General features: G+C 38.3%; 1 protein-coding gene across 2 annotated transcripts in view; it reads left to right on the forward strand.

Moving 5' to 3' along the window:
• The window catches only part of Galnt13 (polypeptide N-acetylgalactosaminyltransferase 13), a 459,189-nt gene that overhangs the window by 406,267 nt on the left and 30,624 nt on the right, over nucleotides 1-22,298 (forward strand). For both annotated transcript variants that reach the window (XM_077798446.1, XM_026403123.2), the window contains exon 9: nucleotides 7,183-7,281. In XM_077798446.1, the coding sequence (XP_077654572.1) occupies nucleotides 7,183-7,281 (99 nt within the window). The remainder of the gene's footprint in view (nucleotides 1-7,182; nucleotides 7,282-22,298) is intronic.

The following is a 22,298-nucleotide window of genomic DNA, read 5'->3' on the forward strand; positions in this document are numbered from 1 at the left end:
GCTGCTAGGCTGAAGGGATTAGGGGCAAAAATCAGTTACTAGCAAATGCAGAAGCGCTTAAAGGTTTACCCTCTTCATTGGTAATCGAGAGATTTATTTATAGATGCACGGTGTTCTTGACCCTTTAATAGGATAACCACTAGGAAAGCCTCATTTCAGGTGCCTCACATAAATGTTGGCATTCTCTCAGCCCGTGATTTATTTCTAAAACATTTGGGACTCATTAGGTCATTTTCATCCCAGATTAGCTGAGTATGGATGTCTTTATGCAAAACATGTTATTCTTTATCAGATGTTAACCTTAAAGAATATTGGGCTGGGTAACTTACTTATGAACAAAATAAGCTATTTTATTACCTGAAAACCTATTTTTCCTTCACATTTCTGATAATGACTGGGAGTCATTCTAATTTTATTACTTAAATATGTATTGACAGAGTCAACTGCAACAAACTATAAGACAGTTTGAGATTCACTGAATTCTCCATGAATTTGTGTTGCTGCTGTCATTGTTAGCAACCAAAATTTTTAAAATACGTATTTTTTCTTTATTCTTTACTTTTTTGTAGTAACAAAATTTTTTTAAATAGCACTATCATTAATCAAGACTATTCTAAATCCCTGTCTGTGCAAGTAAAGTCAGTTTTTACTTGTTAAATATAATGATTTTGCTGACATCCTTCTGATTTATTTAGTTTGGTAAACAGATAATAAACTTAACATATATCCACCAGGGCAATTATATTATAGAAAATTAAGGCTGAACTCTAGAATTCATTACACATGTGCCAATTCCCTTCTTTATGGTGTACAAAAAAAAAACCAAAACATAAATGAGGTTGAAATCCGTTAAATAAAAAGTTGAATAACATGCAAATAAAGTTTAAGCATGTATTGGAGTAATTATGTTTTTTTAAAAAAAATGCTAGTTTAAGTTCAGATGGTCTTATCTTTAGAAAGGATTTTACATATAAGTTTTTGAAATGCAAAAATTAGTAGTGGGGTGGGGTGTATATAGTTCTCTTAAAATTGGAGTTCCCTTTGCTGCTTGCTTTTCTAGTCCAGCAGAGGGAGCAAAAGCTAATGAACACAGTGTACAAGTGTAAAGAATATTAGCAATGATGCTGCTGGCTGGATGAGTAGAAGAAACAGAGAAAAAGGTTTGCTGATTTCAAACATCAGAACGTACGTGGGAAAAATACACTCAGGTTTATACCATTAAGAATTGTTTCCTTGCAGTAAAAGATTATGTGCAAACAAAGTAATCTCGAAGCAAACAAAGTTCAAACTATCTTGGCCTTATGCCATACATTCAAAGCTGTTTTATAACATAAAGAATGAGTCAAAAGATTTTTATAGAATTCAGAAATACCAGAAATATTGTGGTTATTTTGATATAGGTCACAGAACAGATTCTATGAGGACTTCCTAATGAATAAAATTGTTCAATAGTTGGTTGCCTAGATTTTTCTCAGGATTGAAAAATATGCTACATGCCCAAGCAATTGGTGCGAGTGACAAGACCAGGATCTTTTCTTTGCTTAAATATATTCTTTGTGTATGTTCTAAGAATGGCCCCAAACCATTCTTATAAAGGCTTTTGATTTTAAAATCACACATGATCAAACAACTCTGATTATCTTTGTGTTTCAGAAGATGCATATTTTGAGCTTTCCTATATGCTATTATCTTCTGATGTGCAATATGATTTTTTGCTGTGGATTAGCAAGGACCACTAGAGCCCATTTTGCCTTTTGAAGACAGTGTAGCGGATACTATTTGTGCTGGGCTCAATGACAATCTGATGTGTACTAACCTGCCTTCTGGGTATGTGTGACATTTTTTTATACTCTGGATATCATAGGCCTAATGACAGAAACATTTGGAATATTCCAAAGGAAGTGCCCTTTGTACTTTTTAAAACATTTTTAAAATTCTTTATGTTTGTATTGGTGTATTATAGCTATACATAATGTTGGGGTTCATTTTGACATAATCATACATTCATGGAATATAATTTACTCCACTTCAGTAGCCAGTACTTCCTCTTTCCCTTCTTTCATCCCTTCCTCCCTCTGTTGCCCTTCTGCTTTCCAAATGTTCCTTCTGTTTTTAAGATGGAAATTGATACCCCAGTTTCCTGACACTCAGTCTTCCACCTTGTTTGTGTCTTGGGTCACCCCATTCATAGCTAGAAGTCATTCACTTGACCTCAGTCCAACACATGGTACTGGGCATGAAGTCTCTTTGCTTCTAATCTTCTTGACCTGGATTCCCAGGTCTGGCACTAGGCTGCTTTTATAGATCTTCTTCTATGTGCATGTCGTCACCTTTATCTGGGTGACCTCTGGTTACCTCTGTTCAGTTAGAACTCCATCCTTTCTCGTTCCTTCTATGCCTTGTTTCTAATAAAGGCTGCTTGCCTGTCTGGAATCCAGGATTGGTGATTCCGAGACTCTCTATAATAACTTTACATTCCTTAATAGGGCAAATTCCTTAACTTAATGTTTTTAAGGGAGGTAATAGGTTGGCACATACAAACTCTGAACTGTTTCCTACTAAAATAATGGCTAAGATAGTAAAATCAAAAACTGATGAAGAATTGACAATAAAATTAAGTGGCAAGATATGTCAGAGAAAACAATGAAGGAAACAGGGAAACGATGAAGTAAGTGTCTGATAGAAATGAAGACATTGTTAACACTCAAATTCTCAGTAGCTGCTCATGAGGAATTGTTTCTAGCTAATTCAGTAATAGTAGCTGAATCTTGGAGAAGGCTGTTCAGGCAAATGAAGAGTCTACTGTCTAATGTTGAAAGGGTCTTAATATCCTGGAATGTGTAGATTCTTGAAACGCATTAGTTGAAGCTCCTTCTTTAAGAGAAACTTAAAAGAAAAAAAAGCCCAAATTGAAGCGGGGGGGGGCGGGGTAGGGATCATAGGAGCAAAGGAAATGTAAGTTTCAGATAGAAAGAAGAGAGGTAAACAGAGCCAGGATATGTATAAATAGGGGCTTTCTTCTTAACTCTTCAAAAACCTACAAGAAATGAAATTCCAGATTTGTAAAGTTAGAAATGGTACCTCAACAAATACTCCCACTTCAAATATCAGGAAAATGGTTTTTATATAAAAGAAAAAGGAACCAAAAACATGAAAGAAAGAAAAGAAGAAAGAGTACAACTGGATGAGTGCTAATGAGCATGGATAGTAAGGGGTGCAGTACCCCTAGAAAAGATGCAAGCACACCAGTGCTTTAAGATCATAAGTCAGAGAAAAATGCAGCCTAATTCTTTTAAAGAAGCTAAAAAAAAAAAGAAACACTGTAAATAATAGGATGTAGAAGATAACAATATAAATCAAACTTAGGAAAGCTCTGAAGGCAAGAGTTAGAAATTAAAGAATAAATAATTTCAGAAATGACCAGTAAACTTCTGAGAACATGTGATCAGTAATCTTAAGAGAAAATGTTGTACAAATTTTAGAGGAAAAAGAGAAGGAATTTTTTTTTAAATAAAGAAGAGATTTAAAATAATATTGTTTGATCCAACTGCATGGAACACGTGTGTATTGTTCCCTTGCCTGGAATGCTCCTCCATAGATGGAAATGTGGCTGCTTTCTCGCTCCATTAATGACATACACAGAAAACAAGCAACAAGATCCAAAATAATATTTACTAAACAGGAAAACCAAAGTAATGAAATAAAATGAACATTAATGATTATAATTTAAGTAAACTTTCCTGAAAATAAAATTGGTACTACATGATGAGAAGGAGAAGTACATACCTGAAGGAGTAATCCATATAAATAACAGCAAGGCATACTGGCAAATCTATTAGAGTGTAAAGAAAAGGAAAACAAAGTAGCTGGTCATGGTGGCACACATCTATAATCCCAGCCTCTCGGGAAGCTGAGGCAGGAGGATTTAAGTTCAAAAGCCAGCCTCAGCAAAAGCGAGGCACTAAGCAACTCAGTGAGACCCTGTCTCTAAAGAAAATTCAAAATTGGGCTGGAGATGTAGCTCAGTGGTGAGTGCCCCTGAGTTCAATCCCTGGCACCCACCCACCCCACCTCCCCCCCCCCCAAAAAAAAAAGAAAAAAAAAAAGAAAGCTTGTCATCCAGGTAAATAAAAAACTGGTTAAAATAATGGGCAAAAACACCTGATTGTCGCCATACCTTCTAAAAGCAGCCCTTTACACTGTAAGTAAATGCACTGACATTGTAAACACACTCAAATAATATATTTTCAGCCAAGGACTTCCCATAAACCAAACTCATTTTCAAGTACAAAGACTACATAGATAGCTATTCACACATAAGGACTCAGAATATTGTTCCCAGTAAATGGAAACATCATTTGCTCAGCCCAAACTTTGAATATTTCTCAAGGTCTTTTTTTCTGTCATAGCTCATATCCTATTCAATTGAAAGTCCTACTGGCTCTGCCTTGAAAATATATCCCAGATTTGACCTTTCCACCTCCATTGTTATCCTTCAGTTCTAAGCAACTGTCCTCTCTTGCTTGTATTGCAGCAGTGTTCCCCCTACTTAGTTCCTGTTTCTAGCCTTGTCAACCTGTAATTGTACTCCACACAGCACCTAGAATAAGCTGTTGTGATATGCTTATGCTCAAAAACTTATGGTTCCTGACATTACTTAGTCTTGGATACCTCCATAGTGTGAGGCTCGCTCACAGTTCCCTGGCCACATTGCTAATGTGTTGTTTCAGTATTCTCCAACTGCATGGAACATGTGTGTATTGTTCCCTTGCCTGGAGTGCTCCTCCATGGATGGAAATGTGGCTGCTTTCTTGCTCTATCAAGGTATCTTTTGTGGTATCTTAGAGTTTCCTTTATTGGTTCTCATTGCAAAACAGTACTCCTTCATCACTTTCCCTGCCTGTACTGTGCTTGATAATTTTTGTAAAATTTCTTGATCATCTGACATGTTACAAGTCTTTCTAGTTATGCCTTCATTCCTTGTAAAATATAAGCTTCATGATGAAAGGGACTATGCTTATTTTTTTTTTCATTTCTATATCCTCCAACCTCAAATAGTGTTTGGTATGAGTTATAGATTCTCTCCATGTTTCTTGATTGCATTAATGAGTTCATAATACCTATTATGAAAAAACAGACAAAAAAATAAAGTTTTTCTATTGCAGAAAGTAGACTAATAATAGGTTGCTAGTGGGGAAAATTGTTTGGAAGAATTCTTAAGTTCCTTACTTAATTTTTCAAAGAGTAGGATGGCATGTATCTATAGTATGTCCCTTGAAAATGCTACTATCAGAGAAGTTACTGGAATGAATATATCTTGCATTTTCTGTCATTTAGCAAAGAGTCAAAAATCCTATAATTGATTCAACTTATAATGTTTGTAATTATTTACTAGTTATGTATTCAAGTACCAGCTGAGGTACTTTAAGTGAGATTGTATAGCTAACATCTATAGGTAAATTAATCATTTTGTAAAATACTTATCCTCTGAGTATTATGGCACTATTTTATACTTTTTTACCATGCTAATTATGAATAATAATAAATTTATTATTTTTAAGAAGTCTGCTTTTTATGAAAAGTTAAGAAAAAGTCAAATGTAAGGGATTTAAAAGTAATTCAATTTATGTGCAATGTAAATTGATTAGACCATGTGTAGCATGCATAGACTTATTACATCTTTTTTCAGTTACCACCTTTCTCAGTATTGTCTATCTGTAGGTCCTGAGAAGCCTTTTTCCACTAGGCCAAGCCTCCTCCAGTTTCTAAACCAACCTAAATCAGATTGAGAATACCTTTGAATCCTATGCCTCCATGTGGGTTTTGCTTCTGATTTTGCTTCTTTCCCTGTAATATTACTGCATGTTCTGTCCTTTCTCATCAGATATTGCTCAGATTCCTTGATGAAGTGCTGTAAATATCAGCCCATCAGAACAGGGGCTTGGGCCCTCTGTACAGTTCTTTCTAGCCCTAAGTATAATCTCGGATCTCCACTATTCTGACTTCCTGGTATGGCCTTAGTGCACATCATGCCACTTTTCCCAACTCTAGAAACCAGTATTTGTCCATGGGTTTCTGTACAGGAAAAATGAATTATACAAATTTATTTGCTAATATAATAATTTTGTACTATTATCAATTTGTTGATATGAATAAATGTGTACCTCAGGCACAGGTAATTAAATAGAGATATCCAAGTCATTATACTGCATGAGCAGAAAATATGCTTATCCGATTATGGATTAGAGACACAAAATTCTCAGAAATAGAGTGGATGGGTATACAGGAATATATGCTTGTAGATTTATAATAAGGAAAAAATACAAAACGTCCCATTTAATAGAATTCCTCTGTCTCCCCCTCCTTTTTTATATTAATTTGTACTTGATTTAGCAACTTTGGCATCCTTAAGCTTAATGAATGGCTTTTATAATTACATTTGGCTCAAATATGCATTAACTTTATGCTAATGATGGGACTAATGCAGTGTCTGAGTGTAAACCAAAAACCTCATGTCTGCAGTGGGCAATTTAATCTTGCTTTTGAAGAATTTGTAATGTGAAACTCCATTTAGCTTTGTAACAGCCTTTCTTAGGGTCAAGCACTTTCCATTAAGTTTGGTATTAGGAATAAGAGAAGATGCATGACTATGTCTCCATCACAAAAATAAACAAGGTAATTAATCCTTATTAATACACAGAAAGGAGCATCTAGTAATGAAGCAATGTAAAAATCATAAGTTTCAGTATTTAACTGATTTGTTTTTATTTTCTTGCATATGGTACTGTGAAAATTCAAAAATGGACTATAGTTATTTGGGTAGAATTTTAAAGCTCTCCAAAGTTTTAGATTATATTAAGAAGAATTCCTCATTCATAACATGTAGACATTTCCTTCTTCTCTGACACTATACTATAAAAAGGAGTACCTCCTGGTTAGATGCTAAGGCCAAAGTCAAAACTGTTCAAATTTACTCAGTGGATGTTTAAAAACTTACATAGGACTAGAAATGGATATTTAAAAAAATAGATATTTTAGAGCAGCATGTTCTTGGAGAAATTTTTTTATAAACATGTATCAGTTAGGTAACAATATACAATTTAATAGTATTAAAAATCTATTTTGACTTAAGTAACTATTTACCTTGCTTTAGCCTCCTTTTTTTGCATATGTTCCCTTTAGATAAGAAACGTGGAAACCAATCAATGTTTAGACAACATGGGCCGCAAAGAAAATGAAAAAGTGGGTATATTCAACTGTCATGGCATGGGAGGAAATCAGGTAAGCTTTCATTTAATCAGTTTCCTCCTTTTGGGGGAAAATGTTGTTAAAATGATGAGTGTAGGCCATAGCTGGAATGCTCATAACACATTTTTACTTTAGCAAATGAATTGGCCTTCAAATCAAGAACAAAATTAGCTATTTTACTGTCAAAGGTATTGTAATATAAGACAGCAGAATTGAATAAAAAGGACAATACTTTCAATGAGCCAAAGTTAATGAGAAATAGACAAATATTTTAGACTCATTTTATCATGCTGAGCAAACGAGGACTACACTCTATTCTGTTATTAACTGAATATAAAATAATCATTTGGCCACTGCAACAATTTCCTGCGGTAATTATTCTATATTTCTTTGGGTCATTTTCATGTGCCTCAGGGTTTCTAGAAGATTTTGAATTTCAGCAAAAATTTAAAGTGTTTGAATCAACACTAAAAGCTACCTAAAAGTCTAGGACAATATCTTTTGTGTGATAGTCCAATTAATTATTGGTATCTCTTCAGAACATATAAAAGGTTCTGTGTCCTCCCTAAGCACTGGGAAGCAGCACTACAGTGAGCGCCATCCAGGTCACTTGGCCATGTTTGGGCCTGAGCAACCCTGCTGCCATGGCCTTTTTGAGAGGTAGGATTTGGAATTCCTGGCAATTGTCATAAGGAGTAGAATTGGAGATGGTTGAATTGGAGATGGTTGAGCCTCTGCTTTTTTGTAATTGGTGAAATTTCTTGGTTAGCATGACCTGAGATTGCACAAGTGTCCACACTTGATCCAGCACAGGTGTCTTCATTTTGTATGGCCACACGTGCTGATTAAGTTTTGATACCACAGTTTATGCAGGGCCTGTGTGATTCTGTGGAGAACATAATATTAAAAGTAAGTTTTTCCCTTAAATATAAAGCAATTAATAATTCAAATCCTCATCAGTGTTCCAAAGTTTCAATTCAAGCAAGAAAATATTTAAAATCGAGTTTCTAACTTATGGCATTTGGGAAAATGACTTTATGAAAGAAGATGATAGAAGCAGTAATTCAGGCAGGACAATAACAAGGTATTAAAAAATGATCCAGCACAGTGTCATATTGATTCATGATGAATGTGAGTGGCCTCTCAGGTTAAAAAACAATGAAGTTCAGATAAATTCATCTGGAAACTGAAAAAAAAAAAGCTTAAATATCATAAGATTAAATGTGTGGGGTTTATCTTATTACTTAATAACTAGTCTAAGGTAGTCAGTTAAGGACATTGGTTGAGTCCTCAACAATTCCATTAAAAAAACGGAAACATTTTATCTTTCCATTTTTCAATCCTCAGAGTGAAGTTTTGTCATTGATTGATCTTAGGAGGGTTGCTGAAACTCCAGAAAACACATGTACATTCAAGACAGGAAGAAGTGGGGAAGGGGAAACTACCACAGCCTGTCTGTCCTTTAATTAGGAAAAAATAAAAGCCTTCTGGAGGCTGTACATACTTCCACGTACGTCTTTCTGGACAAAATTAAGTTACTTAGTTAACACCCTTAAGTGCAAAAACAGAGAGTCTATTTGGTCTCACACTCACACATGGCTGCTCCCTTACTTCATTTATCTTGAGCATTGGATGAACATTTAAGAGTAACTGCCACATCTATTTCAATGAATTATGGGGAAAATTTTCAACTAATCATCTGCACCATAATGGCATACAGAATTCAAAAAAGATACATTACTTATGATATCTCCCTAATTGTAATGCAGATTAAAAATAGAAGAAGGTACCCAGGTAAATTATCCACATAGGTTCATTAAGGTTGCAAGGTTAGTGTTCAAAAGGACAAATAGTTAAATATTCATATTTGTCTGGATGATACCCTAACATATACGGAGATTATACGTGTTAAAAGTTGCATGTTGTTTGCAGGGTCTATATCTTACTCCTGTCTTTATTCCTAGCACCTACTGTAGTCCTTGGGATTTGGTACATACATAATAAATACTAGTCAAGTAATTAAATGAGAGACTACATGAAACAATGGATTTTTACCTTAGTACCATGTAGACATGGCCAAGGAAATTTAGCTGTTATTGTCTTAGTATCCAAAAGTATAGAAAGACATCAAACTCCAGGCTTTATAAAGCAAAAAAATAAATAATATGCATAAACCCATTTCTACATACATTCTGATATCTCTGCATTGTTAACTTAAGGATAAGAGAGAAATTAAAACCAGTAGTTCTCCATCTTCATAAATAATTATTTATGCATACAACTATATATGAAGAATTTTTGGAGTACTTTTACTATATAACAAATAATAGAAACAACTAAATACCTATTAAGACAAGAATAATTAAATGAATCTTGATGTCCACATAGTATGGAGTACTGTATGCTGCTAACATAACTGAGGAAGGTCTATAGATACTATCATCTAAAATTAAATGTAGAAAAATATCCAGGGTAAAACTTAATTTAAAGGATCTTACTTTTTGAAAACTGGATGTGAGCATTTTCATTTATGATATTTGTAGTATCCATATACTGACAGGGTGCTCTATAATCTATTAGAAATTAATAGAAATCTGGAATATAGATCACTCTAAAGAGAGGAAATCTAGAAAGAAGTTAGAATTGGAATAGGAGTTATCACTTTTTACTCCACATTTTCTGTGTATACATATCACCTTCATAATAAAAATGGAGGATATTAGACTACTGAGTGAGAGTTTAAAAAAAAAATCATCATTTTGTAGTACCACTCTCATCTGATTGAATGTTTTCTGGATAAGTTACTTCATTTTTATTTTACTTTATTTTATTTTATTTACTTGTAGATGGACACCATACCTTTATTTTATTTACTTATTTCTATATGGTTCTTAGGATCAAACCCAGTGCCTCACATGTTCAAGGCAAGTGCTCCACTGCTGATCCATGGCCCTAGCCCTACTTCAGACTATTAAGCTTTAATATTTGATTATTTGTAAAATGGATAAAATATTTACCTCAAATTTTTTTCTCAAAAGGCTAGTGAAATCCTTAAAACAATTAACATTATATATGATACATACTGGACTTTAGTATATACTGGTCTATTTACATTAAATGTCCCCTTTATTTACAATATCCATTTATGTTCTCAATTATTTTTATTTCTACCCCTAAAAGTAAAAAAGAAAACAAAAGAAGAAGGAAAAAGAAAAAAAAAATGTTGGTTCAGTGGCTAATGCCAAAAGCAAGATAAAAATTTCACTCTTTCTTTAGCATTGTTTAGCTGAAAGCAATGAACTGTTTCTCCTGTTATTCTAACAAATATATATTTTTAAAAAGCTAAAACCTCACATAAAAGCCTATTATTATGACTTGTGCTTTGATAGAATTCTATATTTCCAGGATAATTAATACTTTGGTACATGTTTAAATTTTTTTCCTGTTCACTTTTAAAAAGAACAGATTTTATGATTTTATTCTCAGAGTTACCCTTTCTGTTTTCACTGCTATTCTTTCATGTTGCCATGGAAACAGCATCTATTTTTATGGTTATTTAGTTTTGAATTTTTATAAGTAGCCCCCAGCCCATAAAAATATTCAAATTCTTTCTCCTGCTTTTATAGGAAAATCGTAACAACTGTTAACATCATTTTTTTTTAAACTCACTTTTCTAAAAGAGTGTGCTTTATGTTTGATGACAGTTATTCCTTAAACATTTCTCCTTGCACAGGAGTTTTGGTAGTTCTATTTGTTCTTAAGTCAAGACATCAGAAAGAAACTTGCTTTTAAGTAGTTGTTAGATATATTCTCCTTAAACACTCAGATATCCAGCAAAATGTCAAAAGGAATAGATGGAAGTTTTTGTCCCAGGAATATGGTAAAAGCAAGTTTACAGGTGGGAAATGTTATTAAATTTGAAAGGGTCATCTTGAGACAATCTTTGTAAACCTTTAAAAATAAAAGTTATCTATTTTAGAGAATCCTGACAAAATTAGACACTCCATTCCTATCTGTTGCTGTAATGCTTTCCTTTCGTTAGCATGTTGATTATTTAACACTTTTAAAATAATTAAAGCAAAGAGGAATCTGAATAACTTGTGATAAATGTTTACAAGTGAAAGGAAGTGAGAGCAAAATGAAAGAAAAAGTAAAAGAAGTGGAGACAGACCTCAACAGATCAGTGATGCTTTATTAAGCACCAGAGGGGCACATTTTCAAGAGAGAAAATGACAACTGGTCACAATAGGGGTCTGAGTTTTATAGGGTTCAGTGAGACTGAACCATAGCAGAATGTGTGGGTTGGGCAGTCAGAGGGAACAGTTGTGAAAGTTGAGAGCCCATTGCTGCTGGGAAATGGTGAAAGTCCAGAGCCCACTGGTTTCCTTCTCTCAGCTAGGACCCATGGTTCTCCTTTTGCCCTGGGGGTTGTTTCCATATCCTTCATTCCGGGATCTGAAGAGTGATAATGAATTAGGGGCATTGATACCTCTGTCTGGCTGCTTCCTCCTGAAAAGACCCCCTCCTTTTTCAGAGTTCTAAGAGAGAGTACCAAATTCATGGCAGTTGAAGCTGAAAAGGGGTGTTTGAAGAAGCCTCAGGTCTTCATAGGCAAAAAACTGGTTTCAGAGAATCAGTTTGTGAGCACAGGAGTAGAATGGCTTTGACATGTTCTTGGGAGGTAGTTTGAGCTAAATGGGTCACCTTACTAAGAAGCTGTTTCCCTATACAATTAAGAATACTGAGAAGCCAGGTGCAGTTGCAGGAGCCTGTAAGCCCAGTGGCTGAGAGGCTGAGGCAGGAGGATTGCAAGTTCAAAGCCAGTCTCAGCAACTTAGTAAGGTACTTAGCAACTCAGCAAGACCCTGTCTCTAATAAAAAAAAAAAAAAAATGAGTGGGGGATATGGCTCAGTGGTTAAGCACCCCTGCGTTCAATCCCCAGTACCAAAAAAAAAAAAAAAAAAAAAGGGATACAGAGAAAAAAGTTATTATGAGAAAGATAAATATTAAGATATTAAGTAGGACATAAGGGAGAATAATAAGGAGGTCTGTGGATTTAGATCCCCCACTGAGGACTACCTGGAATTAGCTAGTTCCAGGCAGTTCTCCATCCTAGAGCTGTTTAACCTTGTCTCTTACAAATTCTGTTTGGTTTACATTGAAATAGCATTCTTCCCTGATTAGTTTTGCAGGAGCACAGATGCCAGGGAGTCCAATTTGATTTGGTAAAGTCAATGCTGAATCAGTCACCTGTTGGATATCTTCAATAACCTGTTCTGATAACTTTTCATACTAATGAATTGAGATTCCCAATCCTGCTCCTCCTGTGCCAATCTCAGCAGATATGCCTAGTCTCACAAGTAAGGGAATAATTTGGAGGTCTCTCCTATGTCTAGTGTGTGTTTGTAAAGTCAGAGATGATATATAGAAAACATAAGAAGAAGAAGATTTGGGTGGGTGTCAGGTCAATGAATGTCCCTTGAATCCAGAGTTCCAAAATAAGATCTAGTGTTTGAAGAGGAGAAAGATGAAGGGGTAATGAATATAATAAATTTAATTCATCTCTGAGAGTTTTAAGAAAGTGTGGAAGGTCATCTGAGAACGTGACATTAGGAGGTTTAGGCAGGAGGCTCAGTTTTTTCCTCTGAAATAATTGAAAGGCTGGTAATACATAGTGGGTAGGGCCTGTGGGAACAGAATAAGAAGAGGCATTAGTAGGAGCAAGTGTTAAGTTGCTCAAATGGACCCAACAGGATGGCCTTCTAGTTTGGCTGCAGTTGAGATAGTCAGAATAACCCTGAAGGGGCCCTTCCATTTTTCTAGTAAGATTGAGGGGGTAGGTATACTTGGTCCCCTATGGAAAGAGGAGGGGCCCTCCCAAAGATTGCAGCTGGGGAAGGTGGGAGTGTCATATTCCAGAGGGCAGTCCTGCGGTGGGCCAGTAAGGTATTCAGGATGTTAGAGGGAAGGTTTGGTGATTGAGGTTGAATGGTGGGTGGGATTAGCCATTGTTAAAAGGAATTCAAATAGGCTAATCATGATAGGCTTCTTGGGAAGACCTTGGATTCCGGAGAAAGGCCAAAGGGAGGAGCTTAATTCAATTCTCCTGGATTTCTATAGATTGGTTAACCATGGCCTTTAAGGTACTATTTGTCCTCTCAAATTTTCCTGAGGAATGCAGGTGGATAGGGAATGTGGAAGTTCTCTTTTATATGCAAAAATTCTACTAATTTTTAGGAAACAGAAAAGATGAATTTAGGGCCATTGTCCAACTGGAGAGAGGCAGGTAGACCAAAATGTGGGATTATTTCTCAGTAAAGTATAGCTACAACTGTAGAAGCCCTTTTATTGGTAGTTGGGAAGGCCTCAACCCACCCAGTAAACATAGTACCAGGAGATATTTCATTTTTCTTATAGGGGCATTTGGGTGAAATCAAATTGCTAATCCATGGCAGGAAGGGCTCCCCGAGCTTGGTGTGTGGGCAAACAGGATGGTCTCACATTGGAGTTGGGATTAGCCTTGAGACAGGTGGTACAAGATTGAGAAATTGTTGAAGGTACAGTAAAGCTGAAGAGGACAGGTTTAGGGAATTCTTTAGGAATAGTTGAAGGGAGTGAAGATTGGAATGGAACAGATTGTGAAGGTGGGATAATAGAGCTTTAGTTGTCAGGGGGAAGTTGGAGTTTAATGGGAATAGGGTATAAAACTGGATTCAGAATTCATGATGACTGAGAGTTGTAGCCAGACAGAGCAACTTTTTGCCAGTTGGTCAGCCTCATTATTTCCTAAGAAAATGCATTGTTTTTTTGGCTTGATATCCTCTACAGTGGAGGATGGCTGCAGTAGAGAGTAAATTTTTTTAAAGCCTCTAGTAAATTTTACTAGTAAGCCTCTAGTAAAATTTTAATGTTACTGCTGTTGACTGGTGATGAGTCCTTGCTTCCCCGATGATGAAGTATAACACCAGAGAAGAAAGAAGAGGCAAGGTCAGAGTGGAAAGTAGAAGTTTATTAAAGGACAGCAGAAAAGACTTCTCAGGGAGGAAGAAGGGGACCTAAGAGATGGAATCCATGGAAGTGCGGTTGTCTCCCCTTTTTATACCTAGGGTCTTCATCTGGTTCCCCCCCCATTCCTGTCCTTTGTTCTGTTATCTTTCAGTGATGGAATGTAGGTGAGAAGGCCCAAAGGGTGGGGCACAGGTGGGCCAAAGAATTAATCTTTTAAGATATTTGGGTCAGCATCTTCTAGTTTGCTGGGAGCTGTTTCATTAACATTTCTTTGGGATGGGCTCTGGGCCTTGGGGACATTAACATTCCATGAGTTGTCCTGCTTTTCCCAGAATTCATTCTCAACATGGCCTCCATTTTCGATTTTACTCGATATTAGACCCGATTTACCTAAGGACACTGATTACCTAACTTTAAATCTGGCTTCATTAATATAGCTAGCATTGAAGATGGGTGCTCTTTCTGAATAAGGAAACCCCACTCTCTCCAAATTAAGATGTTGGGGAGAATAATGTTATAGGTATATTTGAAATTAGTAAAAATGTTGATTGATGTGTCCCTGGCTACTAAGGCTTTAATAAGGGCTACTAGTCAGCCTGTTGGGAGGTTATGCCTGGGGGTAGAGAGGAGGCATCAATTATTTGGGTTATGATGAAGTGAGAGTCCACAGAAGTTTTACCTCAGATTGAGGCATAGCCTGCAAGGTAAGGAGGCTATTTGGGGAGCTTCTATCGAAGAACCAGGCTGGGGAGTAGAAAGTGTTCAATCAGTAATATGTGAAAAGGGGTTCATTAAGAAGTAAAGGGTGTCAGTGTTACCGCTGTTGACGGGTGACGAGTCCTTGCTTCCCCAATGTTGAAGAATTAACACCAAAGAAGCACACCGAGGCAAGGTCAGAGTAGAAATTAGAAGAGCAGAAAAGACTTCTCCCGGAGGAAGAAGGGGACCCAAGAGGACGAAGAAGGGGACCCAAGAGGTGGAATCTGTGGAAGTGAGGTTGTCTCCCCTTTTTATAGTTTTGGTGATGGAATGTAAGGGGGAAGGGTTGGGACACAGGTAATCTAAGCAGGAAGGACTTCATTATCACTTCTTGGGATGGGCTACCTCCAAATCTGTTAGGGGCTGTTTCCTGGGTTCCATTAACATTTCTTTGGGATGGACTTTGGCCTAGGGCCTTTCTGGGACTTCATTAACATTCCATGAGTTGTCCTACATTTCCCATGGCCTCCATTTTAGATATGGTATTAGACCCGATTTATCTAACTACACTGACTACCTAACTTTAAATCTGGCTTCATCAGGACAGGAGTGAGAAACCACAGGGGTAGAAGGGGTTTTTGCTGGGAGGAAAGTAATAGGGTTCAATGAGGAGTCTTGCTGGAAGGCAGTCAAGGGATCCAGAGTGCAGTAATTGGATCCTGGCTGAGGGGATGGAAAGGAATGATCAATGACTGAGGAGATCCAAGAGGGAGTATGTGGTAAGAACAGTGATAGGGTGATAAAAGGGAAATTTGTGGGCCTCAAGGATGAGGAGGGCTGCTGTAGCTAAAATCTTGAGGCATTGGAGACGCCTTGAGAGATTGAGTCAAGTTGTTTTGATAGGAAATCAATGGGATGGGGGGTATCTGCCACTTTTGGTAAAGTACTCCTAAGGCTTGTCTATGTTCTGAGTGGAGGGACAGGAAGAAAGGCTTTTTAGGGTTTGATAGATAAAGAGTTGAAGATTTGAGAAGAGAACTCTGAAGAGTAGAAATGGTAGAGGAAAAGAAATGTGGAGATGGTGTTATGCTCGAATTCGGGACACCCAAAAGACCACCAGAGACCAAGATCGATGTAAACAGCAAAGAGGTATTTATTGCGAGCTAGCTCGGTCCTCCAACGCTGAGAGGCCCCAACCCCAGGGTTTGCAGCAGTTTTATACATTCTTTGGAGAAGGCAGGGACCCCCACATACATCATAGCATCTCTTATCAAATCATCACACACTGCGGAGGGGGGGGGGGCGGACGACAAATAACAACTCTAAAACATGATTAGCACATTCACTGGCTGGCGGGAACAAGTTGGGTAGGGGTGATTGGTTAGTACAAGAGGGGGATTCATTTGAACTGATTGGTTTAAGCCATGAGCATGAGGGGTGTTCATGCTGAACTACATGGTTTCCTAACATGTTATCAACCACCATAAACTACTGGGAGGGTCATCTGGCATCCCAGGTATTTCCCTGTCTCATGCTGATTGGTGGCTGCTAGGGGGCTGCTATGGACACCTGGCACAGCAGATCTCTCCTGTTATTTGTAGATAAACATCTTAGCAGGGTGGTAATGTGCCTAGAAGTGCTCTGTGTGTCTTTCCAAGGACAAAGGTCATGTCCCTTCCTTGGACAGGCTTTGCTCTGAGGTAGAGTCTGGTTTTTCAATGGAAGATGTTAAAAATAATCCCCTTTTGATGCTTCATAAAAGAGTTTGGCTATAAGAGAGCATTTTAGTATCCAGATGTGAAAATAATTGCAAAGTCCTAGGAGGAAAAGCTTACTTCTTTTAGAGGAAGGTAAAGGTATATCCTTTAGAGCCTGAAGTATTTCTGGGTGTATAATATATGTGGTGGGGGTTAAGAAGATGCCTAAAATATTGCACCTGAGGGGAGCAGAGCTGGACTTTAGATTGAGAGACCTAGTACCTACCCCCCAGGAGGCCAGGGAATTGAGAAGGATTGTAGTGTGAGTGTGGAGAGTCCTATTGAGGGACTACAGGGTAGGAGATCACCTACATACTGTATGAGGTGGCTGGGGGATAAATTCAGGGTGGCCGGGTCACATTGGAGAGCCTGGCCAGAGTAGTATGGGCTATCTCAGAAGGCTTACGGGAGAACAGTCCAAGTGAGTTGTTAAGAGGAATTAGTGTCTGGGTCAGTATAGGTAAAGGCAAAACTTGGACGTGAGGTGGGATGGAGGGGAATAGTAAAGAAGGTGTCCTTCAGGTCTAGCCCCCAAAAAAATGGATGATGGGGGAGGATATGAAATAGTATGGTGTAGAGATTCAGTACTACAGGATAGGTGAGGGTGATTGCCTCATTGATTTTTCTGAGGTCCTATAATAGCTGGAATTGGCCATTGTTTTTGTTTTTGTTTTTTTTTCCACCAAGGATGTGGGAGTTGTGAGGGGAGTGGGTTAGTGTAAGAAGATGAGCCTGTACTAAATTGGAGATAATGGGCTTTAAACCCTTGAGAGTTGAGGAAGTGAGAAGATATTGGGGAAGGGTAACATAATGAGTAGGGTCTTTTACTTGGATTTGAATAGGGAGATGGTGTTTAGCAATGTTGGGTTAAGAGGTGTCTCAGACTGTGGGGTCAATCCCAGCGAGGAGGCTTAAGGGGCAGAGAGAGCAGGTCCTGGCTGGAATGGATTTAAAAAATGACAGTAGATCTTAAAGGAGGAATGATGGGTAGAGGCTTTCAATTATAGAGGAGATTTCAGCCCAATGGAGGGATGGGACAATGTGGCATGAAAATAAAAGAGTGGTTATACATTCTGTGTTGAAGGAACCGCTGGGTTAGAGCCAGTTGGGGGATCCAAATGTGCAAAAAAGGGGCTGTCTTTAGTGAATGTGTAGGGGTTCCAGAGACTTCCATAATAGGGGTATTTGCTTTGGAAGTAGGTCCATGCCATTGTGTCAGATGGGAAAGACTTGCCCTGTGTTGATCACAATATGAACTGCTTGGCCATTCACTATCCCTGTGATCTGGGGCTCCTCAGATGTGAAGTGACTGGGCAGTGGAGTTGGGCCCCCATCATTCCAGTAACTCAGTGTATGGGACTTGGGAAGCGGGTCATACTGAAGGGAGGGGTATCTTTCCCTGGGGACAATTCATCTTCTAGTGCCCCCATTTTCTGCAGTTGGGACAGGGCTTGGTAAAGAAGACTCAGGGCAAGCTTTTGCCCAGTGTCCTATCTGCCCACATCAGAAAAAGGCCCAGAAGGTGTCTGGTGAGACCACAGGCAGCAGGTGCTTTTTTTCTAAGGTTATGGATGGCTGAGGCCAGAAGTTGATATTTAGCTTGGGATGTTTTTCTTTTTCCTTTTTGGCCTTTCCTTTTTGGCATCCAGAAATTGCTGCATAGGAGTCTCGGGAACTTTGTCTAAGTTTTTTTTTTTTTTTTTTTTTATGTATATCAGGTGCAGAACTGACAGCAAATTATTAGACATGGCGAAAGAGAGTACTGGTGGGAGTGTTGAGATCTAGGTGGTATATTTGGTAGCCTCAGTAAGTTGAGCCAAAAAGATGGCAGGATTTTCATCAGGACCTTGAGTGATTGCCCTGATGGCCCTTGTCATAATTAACGTGGATATGAGAATTTTTTGTCATGCCCTCAAGAATAAGCAATCTTGTGTTGGAATCTAGTGATACCAGAGTCTTGAGATTGGTATGTCCAATTAGGTTCAGCCATAGGGAGGGCAGTATCTGAAACAGGATTAATATGGATTTGGGGTACTGAGGAGATTGGCATGTTCTCTAGCTACTTGCCAAATATGGGCACATTCATCTGGACTCAGGGTGGAAGTGAGAATATAGTAAACATCTGCCCAAAAGTAAGGTGATAGGTCTGAGTCAGATGTATAAACTCCTTTCTAAATTTAGTAGGGTTTTCAGAAAATGAGCCTCATCTGTCCTCAACATGGGATATATCTGTCTTAGAAAATGGAACATGAACTCAGACTGTCCCTTCAGCTCCTGCCACTTCCTGGAGAGGGAATACATGTTTCCCTGGAAGAGTTTTAGATCTTGTAAGAGGACATGATGGGGGCGGTGGTTTGGTTTGAGGAGGAGAATTGGATGAGGGGACAGAGGGACCCGGTGGTCTATAAGGAGTGGGTTCATTTGCTATTTTTGGCACAGTTGTGTCAGTTAGGATATTGAAATAATGAGAGAGTCCTGAAATCCTAAGGTAAAGATTCTCAAGGCACAGCGGACTTGTATATAGGAGATCATTCCACCTTCCCTCCCTGGGCTATAGTGTTTAGGGAAGAATTTGTTAAGAAAGCAGCATGGTAGATTACCAAGAGGAGATAAGAGAGCCAGATATTTAGGTCACACAAGTGGCTTGAATTTAAAAGTGACACTTGTCATTTCTTTGGTCTCAATCTGCTCTCTGCAAGCCTTGTAAGTCTTGCAAGCTCTGCAGGCTCTGTAAGCCTGGAGAGATGGTAATCTGGCAGAAGCTAAGAAGTAAGGGAAGCTGCTATTTTGTGCAAAATCTCTTACATGTTCCCTTTGTCGTTTGGGGTCATCATACTCACAGGACCATGATATCATATTATGCTCCTCAATTTGAAGTGGGGAAAAAACCCTGCTAATGCTCTGGGTGATGTCTCCACTAGAGAAAATAAATAATTTGTATTCCTGAACTAGGACAGATGAGGAGTTTTACACTAATTGGAGTTTTGCTCTAATTAAGTGAGGCAGATTTTCTGGTCTTTTTCTTACCAGATGAGGGTAGCATAGAAGAAAATGTATCTTATGAGAGTCTAGAGAAGGTAATCTAATTTTAAAGCTAGGGAAGCTCTATCTTGAGAAAGTCTCATAATGGGCCTCTGTTTAACAGGCAGACAATATGTATAGAAATGGGGTGGAAGCATTTCTGAAGAGGGGGAGATTGCTTGACTCACATATTGGCATTAATGGGTCACCTCTTTCCCAAAGACTTCAGATGAAACCAAGATTTTATCTCGGGAACCAAGATTCATTGGGTAAGTGTGCCTTCCACCATTAGGCCAAATCATTAAAGAAACAGAGATAGATAGTAGTCAATAATTGGTACACCTGAGGGCTGCAAGGTTCTGACTCAGGACATGAGACCTTCATGCAATACCAGAGATTGGCCTCAGCTAGGTGCCTTTAGTTGTCCCAAGCCTCCCTCTGTCCCATGCACCAAATTTCTCCCACAGAAAAGAAACTTAGAAGCAAGTCAAGACCGACATTCTTAACACCTCAGTGAAGGGAAATCCAAACCAACTCTTGAATTCAAATGAAAAAGAAGGCTGGGGGTCAGGACCTGATCTAGGGGGCTTGTGGAACAGGAAATAAGCAGGAATGAATTGTAGAGCACAGCAAAGATGGCATAATAAAGGCATTGAGCAAGGTAAAAGAAAGCTTGGAGGAGGAACCTCAGGTCATTTGCCTTTCTTTGGAGAAAATTATCTAAATCCTGGAGAATTTTTAGATCAAAGGTCCTGCATTTGGGCCATGGATACGGGTTGCCTAATTTATATTGCAGCTGGATCTGAATACTAAGCCTAATGAGGCATCTAATTTTAAGATTTTTAAAATTATTTATGAGACAACATAAGGGGAAGTAGACCTCATGTTGGAGAGGTTTGACTTCAATTACAGTTGAGATCAAAGCATCATTTCATATCTCACATCACTGGACAGCAGTTCTACCAGAGAATGAGAGGGCATCCCCTTCTGCAATCCCAATGGTAGAAGACCCCCAGGCTCCAGACCAGCCAAATGGCAGGGGGCTGGGGCAGGGCGCCTGTGAGAGAGACTGGAAGCGATCTTGCCTCTTTGAAGAATGAGAAGGCAGGTATTCTTGTAGGAACAAAATGGCGAGAAAGTGGTCCTTGATCCAGAGGTCTGCATGTAAGAGAAGGTAGAAATTGGAGAGGAGAGGATTAGAAGGAGGATGCCTCCAATACCAATCAAGGATCCAATACAAGTCCTTGTTCTGTCCACTTAGCAATGAAGCTGCAAAAACCAACCCAAGAATGGGGTCACTTTTGGGCCACGTGCCAGCCACTGTTTAGCCAAAGTAGACTGAGAGGGTGTGATGAGTCACCTTGTATGAGGCAGAAAGAAAGAGAAAAAAAGTCAATATGGGAATTCAGCCATGCTATTTGTAGCTGGGGGCTTCCCTGGCCTCAGAGAGCCACAGAAGTGCCAGACCATCAATGGAGACCATCACTTTCCAGGTCTCATTGGCCATTTAACATGTGTGTTACTAACCTTTGAGTGTAAGGCATAAAGACAGTGAGACATGAACGGTAGAGGTTTGTTAGAATGGGGAGGGGTGAAGAGCCTTGAACCCCCATCCTGGTTTCCAGCACCAAATGAAATAGAAAGTAAAATAAATGGAGACAGACCTCAGTGGATCAGCGATGCTCTATTAAGCACTGGAGGGACACATTTTCAAGAGAGAAAATGGCAACTGGTTACAATAGGTGTCTGAGTTTTATAGGGTTCAGTGAGACTTAACCATAGCAGAATGTGTGGTGTTGGGCAGTCAGGGGGAACAGTTGTGAAAGTTCAGAACCCATTGTTGCAGGGAAATGGTCAAAGTCCAGAGCACATTGTTTTCCTTCTCTCCATGGGGATTGATTGTTTCTATATTCTTCAGAAAGACCTTGTCTTCAAAGGAGGGACCCATTGTCCTCCTTTTCTCTTTGGAGGTTGTTTTTCCATATCCTACAGAAAGACCTTACAATTTACTGACATAAAGTATTTTAGTAGAAGTTACTAATGTGGAGATTATCTTCTCCATATTTCTGAAAAAGGTGACAAGGATTTCTGGAAGTGGTTCCCCATCATATTTTCATCCCCTAGCCTCTGATAGGCTCTGGAACCCACAATTAATTGTGGATTTCAACAGGCATTTTTAAACTCACTTGTTTCCAAACTGGGATGATTTTCTTCTTTTGTATGGTCATCCAAAATTGAAGCCTAACATAGGAATTTCATTTCTTGTCAACTAATCCTGGCATTTCTATGTAAAAATGTCCTTTGTCTCCTACATTGCATTCATTTAATTTTGGGTCTTTGTGTCCTAACCTATAACTTTTTAATCTGTAATGATTTAAATATGTCATTAGTCCTATGATTGTATCATTCATGTTAGGTATAATTTAAAATCTTATTAAAATCTTTAATAGTTCTCCACTGCCCAAAGAAGAAAGTCCAAATTTCTTAGTTTGATCCACAGAGCTCCTTTTACTTTCATCCCCATATGGCTTTCCAGCTTGATATACATTGATGTTCTGTGCTTG

The sequence above is a fragment of the Urocitellus parryii genome, chromosome 1, assembly GCF_045843805.1.
Source record: "Urocitellus parryii isolate mUroPar1 chromosome 1, mUroPar1.hap1, whole genome shotgun sequence".
Lineage (NCBI taxonomy): Eukaryota > Metazoa > Chordata > Mammalia > Rodentia > Sciuridae > Urocitellus > Urocitellus parryii.